We start from the raw sequence: 8,824 nt of genomic DNA, 5'->3' as shown, positions 1-8,824 counted from the left end.
GAGGGAGCGCGGCGGCCGCTGGGCGCGACTTGGTGCGTTGCGGGCAGGACACACTGTGTGCGCGGAGCAGACGTGTCCCGGGCCGGGCCGGGCCGTGGAAGGAAGAGAAGGAGAATCGAATAAAATAAGGCCGAAAAAAAAAAAATGGAGTTAGTACTCTAAGTGCCCAGTGAAGCCAAATGACACGTCATTTTACAGTATGACCTTTTTTCCCCCTTCCAGATATGCAGGCTCTTTGAAAAGCAAAGAAGAGAATTAACTGTAGCAGCTGCCGCTCCCCCAAACCATTAACACACACACACACTTTCCTGTTAGTCGGCCACATTGAGAGTGCTTTGTGAAAAAAATGGAAAGAAAAAAAAAAAAGACATGCACAAATCAGAACTGGAAAATGACATTTGTCTGTAAATGGCTTCTTGGTCTGGAAATGGCGTGGTTTTTTTTTGTCCTTTTCAAGGTGGGAGGGGGATTGAGAATGCTTTAAGGAAAAGACTTTTTTTCCAGGTGGAAGGAGATGAGACTACATTAGTTGTTTGTCAAGTGACATTTGGTTGTTTGGTTTGGGGTTTTCTCTTTTGATTGCGGTTTTTCCTCTTTGGCCAAAAAAAAAAAATCGCGGGTGGGGGGGGTGTGTGAACTCTAAGGAGATGGCCTTTTCCTCTTTTGTCTTAAAGGTGCTGCTTTGGGAAAATAAATCAAACAAAAGCGTAAAAGAAATTGTTGAAATAACCAGAAGAATTACACAAGCATTAATTAGTATGGAAGTTTTCCACTTCCTTAGTAATTTGGCTATCTGAGTTAATTTGTGAATTTGCTAGGTTAAGACCTAGTTCATGGTCACATATCAACAGAACAGCTTGATTATGAAGAATAAAATGTAAAGGGCTGTTTTTTCTTTGTGGTGGCGTCTGCTTTGCTTTTTTTTTTTTTTGGATGGGTCACGTCTTTGTTCTCCTGGGTCCAGATTTATGTAAAGCAGAAAATTATTAAGTGAAAATAAGTCCCTTTGGTGTGTGTTTATGCATTTGCAATTACAAGAATTAAATGGTACGTACGTTGAGGTGTCGTCAAAAACTTATAAAGGTGGAACTATGCTATGTGAATGTTAATGTAATTTGATTTCAAAGTATAAGCCTAGAAAAGTCTAGAATCTTTCCTAGGAACACTCCTGCTATCTGAATACTAATTTAAAACAAGTGTGATGTTAATGGTACCTTAAATTTCTAACAGCCTTGCACGGAGATCACAAAGTCTTCACTTGAGACTGTTGCTCTGAACACACCTGGCATCACTGGGCTAACCTTTCCCAGGTGTCCTAGCCCTATTACCATAATTTATTGAAGGCTCTGGCATATGGGGGTCTGCAGCCCAAGGCAGTGCCACACATTTTGCATCTTTAAATCGTGATTCTCACCAAATGATGCCCCCCCACGCAAAAGAGGAAAAGTAGTGATGCCCAGAATCCTCTTCTTTAATTTAATGATATGAAATCTGAGTGAATTACAGTATCACAAAAGATCTTGCAGTAATTTTTCAGTCCAATTCTCTAATTTCCTAAATGTGGAAACTGAGGCACGGACCTGTTTGTGCCCGTAAAGAGAGGTGAGACACACTTTAACACGAGAGTGTTGGAGATTCTGATTAAGACTATGTATTCTCTTCATGGAATCTCTTAATCGTACCTTTAATATTTTAATTTATGAGAGTTAGGCTCATTAAGATAGAATGTTTGCTTTGAAATCAATGTTTCTGTGGAAACTGATTTTAACTTTTTACAGATATTGATTACAGCCTTGTGAAAAGGCAAGAGAAGGAGGAATGCTTTGCTCTCTGGGCAGTAAAACAAAACAATTAATAAAATTAAAAGTGAAAAAGAGGACTAAAAAACCAAACAGGTTTGTGCTTGAGGAGGACAAAAATTGTCCCCTCAGGGTTAGTTGTTGGAGAGAGTATCCATTTGCAAAAACAGAAAATGAGAAACTAGCAATCCTCCTTCTAGCTTGGTGGAACTGTGTTTTTTCCATAAAATATATGTTTTTACAAATGAAAGGTGGTTTAAAATGGGGGCATGTGCCCCTTCTAGCTCTGTTCGTTGGGAAGGGCTTGGAATCTTTGAAAATTCAGTGGTTCCCAGGAATATTTTCCCTTCTGATTAAAGTCCTGCCCTTTTAACATGCTAATAGGGTAGTTCTCAAGCCCTGTATTTAATATTTAAATGTGTTTCTCGAGAAGGTGACAGCAAATCAATGGTGTCCCCCCCCCCCCATGGTTGTTGTATCCAGAGTTTATCTTTAGGAAAACAAAAGTTAGCAGGAAAAGGGGGAGGGGTGTGGAGAAGTGGATAAAATGTAATAGTATGGGGCTGAGGGGTTGATTTTTAAGTAGCCCAGGGGGCGAGAACCCTGCAGAGAACGCAGCAGCCTTGAGAAAATGTTAAAGAGGCAGTCGCTGCGTCAGTACGTGATCTGGGGGCGCCTGCAGGGCCGGGGCATTGTTTTGTGAATACTGGGGTATTTTAACCATGAAACATCTGACGAGCAGTGAATTATGTGGCCGTATACATTAATGTGTACATTTTTACCAGTGAACGCTCATAGTTCAAACATCCAGTTTCATGGCTTTAACAGCAATTTTCTTGACCCCCCCCTCCCATGACAGAATTGCGTCATTCTTTCTTTGCCCCTTTGCCCACCCCACAAATTTTAAGGCAACCAAAAGGAAAAAGAAAAAGAAAACAAAACGCCTGAACAAACCAAAACCTTTCATTCTTGTTTGTTCTGACGGTGGAATACTGCAGGTACACACAAAGTTGGATGTTTATTTCATTTTCTCTGCGTCGAAATGTCAAGGAAAATTGCAAGTCTCTTGTTTGTTTTTTGTGTGTTGCTTCTATGGAGAAAACGGCAGTCCTCTTTCTCTCTCCTCCCTGCCCAAAGTGTGTAAAATGCCTCCCTCTTAACCTGAGACTTACTTTCATTTTCTAGGTGCTGGAGAATCTGGTAAAAGCACCATCGTGAAGCAGATGAGGATCCTGCATGTTAATGGGTTTAATGGAGAGTAAGTGTCAAATCTGTGGCAAGGGCACAGGCAGAGTAGCACATTGGATACTAACCTTTAGGAAGTTTAGGTAGCTTTTGGGGGCTGGGCAACGTCCGCTTGAATTTTTTCAGCCTACGTGTTAGAAAATCCAGGGAAGAGCTCTTTAGGGGTTGTTCTCCTCTCCCTCCTTTTACTCTTTGGCGCAGCAACGAAACAGTAATAATAATAAAGCCCCAGTGTTGGCCCTGTGACGGGTCTGCGGCAGATTTTGGTGCAGTGGGTCTCAGACATAGCTGACTCTGGCCGTGGCCACCCTTTTGCCTGGTGACGCTGACCACTGCAGAGACGCCCCCCGCCCCCAAGCACATTTCAGCGCAATGCACCAGTGCAGGATGTTGTAAACTACTAGGGAAACATGGTTTCAATAATATTCTCACATAAAACTAAGTTGGGAGAGTCAGCCCTTGTTCATAATTCCTCATTCCCCACCCCTCACCCCCTTTGGAATTATCATGGGTAGATCATTGCTTCCCTTTTTAAAAATCGATGGTCTTGCCTAAAGAAAAAGGAGACGTTTAAATGATGGAAAGACTGGGAGTTGGGCACTTCCGGCCAGACCAAGAGGTACTTTTGCCTTTGAAAAGTCCTTCAGGGCATTTTGCTATAGGACAATGTGACAATACCGCAGTGAGAATAAAGATGAAACGAGAATGCCTATATCAGGGGTGTAAAAGACGGGCATGGCGTTCTACTTGCCAGGAAGGATGCAAATAAGGGACACAAGTCTCCCCAGACCCAGACTGTTTTCACGGGGTTGAGAGCAGTTAACCTCACTAGATTACAAACACCTGAAGCCACTAGTTTGCAGTTAGTAGTTGGTTAGCAATCCTATTCCCTTTCTTAAACCTGGATTCAATTGAAAGTTGCCTTCCCCCTTGGTTTCAAAAGGGAAGGTTGAGTCAAAGGGGCATAGTTTAATTCAATTGTGTACCCAAAACAAACCAGTTAAAAAAAAAGTTACTGTCGCCTGCTAAGGGGGGGGGGGGGCATGACAAAGATGAATTTTATCACCTTTCAGAGGTAAAAGAACTGAGCTGAAGGCAGTTTATGGAAAACAGGCTCTTTATGGAAAATTCTAGAATTTCTTAGACCAAATAAGGGGGGGGTGGAGAAAAGGATGACATCACCTATACAAATGGACATTTTAGTTTAGGATGCTTTTTAAGCTTTAAAATTCAGAGGGATGGACTATTAATTTTATGAATGGCTCCTGATGAGTTACTGATACGCACATACATGCTGTTAGTCAGTTCACTTGTCACAAACCAGTTCTGAAATTCTTAATTTCTGAAGCCTTGCCACCAGAGTTGCCATCTGTCAATTAAAACAAAAAACCTGAAATAGGCTTCTTGCTGTGATTTTGTAATCTAAAGAAAAATCTTGCATAATTTTCCCCCCTGCAACTTGCTGGGTAGAGCTTCTTCATGAGGCTAGTTAAGCAAAAATAATTTGACCATGGACCCTCTAGATAAATATTTTGATTAAAACTGGACATGGCTCGAATTTTTTAAAAGGATGCAACAGCCACTGTTTACCTTAGCTCGAGTCCAACAGAAGATAGGACATCCTTGACATAAATTAACTTAAAGTTTTATTACTCTGCAGATTGCCCTAAAATGTTTTAATTTTTAGGGAAAGGATTCTCCTCCCTAAGTGAGCCCGTTTGTAATGCAGACGAGGCATTTAAACCAGAACTTCTCTTTTCTATTTTTTCAAAAGAGGAAGAGACATTCCCAGTTTGCCTGCTTTGTAGAGGAAGCCATAGGTAATCTCCGAGGATGTTAAATTTAGCCCGTGAAAGTGACATACAGGGGAATTCTTTACGTGAGTTTAGAAACCTTATTTTTATCTTGTCCAACTGAGCCTCCTTTTTTCTTTTTCCTCGCTGTGGTATTGCAACAAAAGCGGTTTCCTTTTCCACTAGGAATTCCCTGTGAAGTGGGGACATCCGTCCACGAAAGGGTGTTTTGTGTGGTGCAGGGTCTCTCCCTCCTTCCTCCATAAATGTGCGCTTTGTCAGGGCTGGGCTGAGCTATTACATTTGCCTTAACCGTCCGCAGACTGCTGTGCCAAGTACATCTGCAGAGTAACATGTCATTAATCTGACCTTCAGAAATACAGAGGTCAAATGCGGATTTTCCTAACTCAACGCTAACTCTCTATCTTACATTAAAAAAAAAAAGTGCCATTAACACTGGTTGAGCTAATAAGCTAATCAAGTACAAACCCACGTAGACAGCTTAAGCCATCTTGCCCATCCCACCTTCAAGGAGGATTTCCTACCATTCATGAAGATTGGGTTTTGGGGGGTGGGGAGGGTTGGTGGTAGTGGGTGGGTTTTATTCTTTTTATTTTTTGTTGCCTTATGGTCCAGGCACACTTTTAATTGATGACAGTTTATGGGGAGCAATTATATAGAAATAACATATGTAGTTTCCCGACTACAAAAAGGGAGGAAATTAATATTGGCACCAGGAAATCATGGGCCAAAAGCACCCATGTCTGTGTTCAGATGCAACATGGTGAAGATTGACGTCTGGGACAATCAGGGGCCTTATGCGCTGCTGTATTCTCCAAAGAATTGTGAGATAAATCACTGCTTTAGCTCCCTGATGCATGTACGTTTAGTGAAAGCACAAGAAAATAATTATCCGTCTCTTCTGTACCCGACGGGAGTCCCCAGAGGACTCTGCCAGCACTGCACCGAAGGTGTGGAATTCTTCCCTCTACGGCTTGCAGTCTCAGTAGACATCCCAATTTAGCCAGAAAGGCGACCTAAGAATTAACGGGAGGATGGTGGCCGTTTGTTTAGGAATGTAGAGAGGCTGTGTGGGGTTTTTGTGAAATTGCGGTGCCTTGCAGATTAGGTGAGCTTTCAATCTCTCTTTAAAAGGGGCGGCGAAGAGGACCCGCAGGCCGCAAGGAGCAACAGCGATGGGTAGGCACATTCAAAAACAGAGAAACTTCTTCACACGCACATTTGACACACACGAAGGTCATACTGGGAAACTGAGGACACAGAGACCCGGGAAGAAAACCAAAATCATTTAAGGGCCATCATTCATCTTGGTATATGTCTGCAAACAGCATCATTTCTTAACATTTCAGAGCAAGTGAAGTGCAAAACAATTTATTTTTGGCCAACCTTAATGTATAATTAGATCCAGCTGGGGGAAGGCTATAGATTTCGACTTTAGACGATCAGTTTAGGGTTTCTCTACAATTGATGTTTTTCCATATGGTTTCTATCCTCCCCCCCAACCCCCCAGCTCACCATTTGAATTGGCTACTTGCTTTTAAAACTGGCTACTTGATTTTAAAACTACTAAATTTCATCTATCTAGTGGTTGGTCTGATTTTAAAATTTCAGACCTCCGGGGGGGGGGGCATTTTTTTTTTTTTTACCTCTATTAAAATACGTGGTACCACACTGTCCTTAATTTTGGGAAAACAAAATGCCGAGGAGGAGGGGAGGTCGTTGTTGAGAATGATCTCGAAAAGCCTCTGGTCTTTTTAAAATTGTCAACTTTATTTTAACCCAAGGCACTTTATGTTAGCTAGTGGACAGGAAATTAATGATGGCCTCCATCTTTTTCCATTCATTATCAAATTATTTTTTTTCTTCACTTCCTGCATCCGCACTGCCCATCACGCCCGTGCGTGCGCGCACACACGCACACACACGCATGCCAGGTAACCCTCTGAGCACTGCTTTGCTTATTCAGCTTGCAGTGGGGGAGCAGCTATTTCTCCTGAGAACATACATGCAGAGCCGACTGACCTAGCCTAGGGCCTCTCAAAGAAATAGCTTCTGTGGCCTGGGAGGGGAGGGGCAAAGGATACTGGGGGGGTCGGGACCAAGTAACTGACACATGTTTGTTCATCTGTTTTTTTTAGACAATAATACCCCTAGATGATGGCTTCAGTGTCTCATCTTCCCGGCTATGTCCCATCACACTTTGCATGCTGGAATTGCCCGTCTTAGGAACTTCTAATAAGAATACTATTCTGTTGGGGAGGGGGGAGGGGGCCCTACCACCTAACCTCTAAAGATAACAAAAAAAAAAAAAAAAATTCCTAATTGACAAAAATGTAGTGTATCAGCTATCCAAGGCATCTACATAAAAAGTGATTGACAGTTTACTGTACCAGAAGTTGGCATCTGAGAGCTATGACACATCTTTACTGAGCCACCTACTGTGTACTAGATGCTATGCTAGACCCCTGAACCCTTCTAATACCTACTAACAGCCTGCTCTTCTATCTGTGACTCTGTTCTACAAGTAGAAATAAGTATTAACATATGTGATAAATAAAACTTATCTGCATGTCTCAGCAATCCCTGTATCTTGCGTCTGTCTTCTGTCTTTTCCCACCAAAGGGAAAAAAGAAAGGCATAAAGATAAAAAAGGTATAGAACTTAGCACGACATAGCCTTCCCCTAATACTTAGCTGAAGGCGGGGGGGAGCGGGGTGGGCAGCTCTTAGAATTCAAACCTAGCGTAGAAAGCAGCCCTGATCTGCTTTATACATGGGGGGTGGGGGGAGAAGCTACAATATCCTATAAGTACTTCCAGCCCCCATTTTCCAGTCCATCAGAATTCTAGCAACTGATATACACTTCGGCTTTGTTAAGTAGCTTAGAGACATCTGAGGAATTTTCTCCGAATGTCACCATCAACATTAAGTTCATTAAGCGATAGTAAAAATTATGATAAACCTGCCAGCCCCCAGAATCATAGCTCCATCTACAGAGTAACTGCTTCAATGGAGGAATTTTTATGTTTTAGTATTACACGCCCGAATTAGATTTTAGATTTCTATTTTAGCTGTTTTATACTTGATATACTCCCACACCTATTCACATACGTAGATGAATACTGAACACGTTCTCAGAATATCCGTATTTAAGACTGGAAGTTTTCCAATTATACTACTACTTAGACCAAAATATCAAACTGAATGAAAGAATCAGGTTTCTGGAAATAACTTTGCTCTTGCTCTTTGTTCATCTGGGTATTAAATACCCGGACATATCTAATTTTAACTCTGGAGGGGCCATAAAAACAGGTTAAAGGCTCTCAGTACCACGGAAATGGAGCTTGTTTCTAATGAATGGGAATGGATTTGTCCTATGGGGTTTTGACTTTGAATTCCTGGGTGAACGTTAGGGACAAACACGTGTCCTTTTAAAACTCCAACGTCTTAAATACCTGATTCAGACTGTAGCACCAAGTCTGGACACGATTAGTAATTTTCAGAAACGTACGAAGCAGAATAGCCCCACAGAGAGAGGTCGGGACACTCGCCCTTTAAGCCTAGGGTCGTTGCGTTAAGAGTCTGGGGGCTTGGGGCACGGACCCCACTCTCCTGGTTGGCAGCACAGCTTTCATATCCGTGCCTGGAGTTCTCCCGACCACGAGGGGGTTCCTGGTACCATCTGTCGCCCCACACCCTCAGCCCCTGATGAGCACAGCACCTCTAAAGCAGCTCCTGATTCCGGTGTGAGAGGGGCGGGGTCTCAAAGGCCAGTTTACCCCTGGGGTAGGGATGAAATGCGATGAGATCATTCAGAAAACGAGGGCCCACCCCTCAAACGAATATGCAAGGAAAGGCCCGGTTCTCGAGGGGGCGGGGCTCTTGCAGGAGAGCACGTGACATCCCCCATCCCCCACCGCCGTGGTCCCCCGACCCGAGAGCCGCCTCCCCACTTCACATGCTAATC

General features: G+C 42.9%; 2 protein-coding genes across 3 annotated transcripts in view; both read left to right on the top strand.

Moving 5' to 3' along the window:
* Positions 1-7,446, top strand: part of LOC112402987 (neuroendocrine secretory protein 55-like) — a 55,901-nt gene extending 48,455 nt beyond the window's left edge. Inside the window, exons 2-4 of one of the 2 annotated variants that reach the window (XM_024750240.1) lie at positions 2,985-3,057; positions 5,993-6,037; positions 6,997-7,446. The gene's annotated coding sequence lies outside the window, so the exon portion shown is untranslated. The remainder of the gene's footprint in view (positions 1-2,984; positions 3,058-5,992; positions 6,038-6,996) is intronic. The other variant, XM_024750241.1, reaches the window with a different exon arrangement.
* Positions 1-8,824, top strand: part of LOC112402955 (guanine nucleotide-binding protein G(s) subunit alpha isoforms XLas-like) — a 52,852-nt gene that overhangs the window by 35,237 nt on the left and 8,791 nt on the right. Inside the window, exons 3-4 of the mRNA XM_024750183.1 lie at positions 2,985-3,057; positions 5,993-6,037. Coding sequence (XP_024605951.1) covers positions 2,985-3,057; positions 5,993-6,037 — 118 coding nt within the window. The remainder of the gene's footprint in view (positions 1-2,984; positions 3,058-5,992; positions 6,038-8,824) is intronic.

The sequence above is a fragment of the Neophocaena asiaeorientalis genome, unplaced genomic scaffold (assembly GCF_003031525.2).
Source record: "Neophocaena asiaeorientalis asiaeorientalis breed wild unplaced genomic scaffold, Neophocaena_asiaeorientalis_V1.1 scaffold606, whole genome shotgun sequence".
Classification (NCBI taxonomy): domain Eukaryota; kingdom Metazoa; phylum Chordata; class Mammalia; order Artiodactyla; family Phocoenidae; genus Neophocaena; species Neophocaena asiaeorientalis.
The sequence above is the reverse complement of the archived record's forward strand: the minus strand, read 5'-3'. Positions and strand labels throughout refer to the sequence as shown.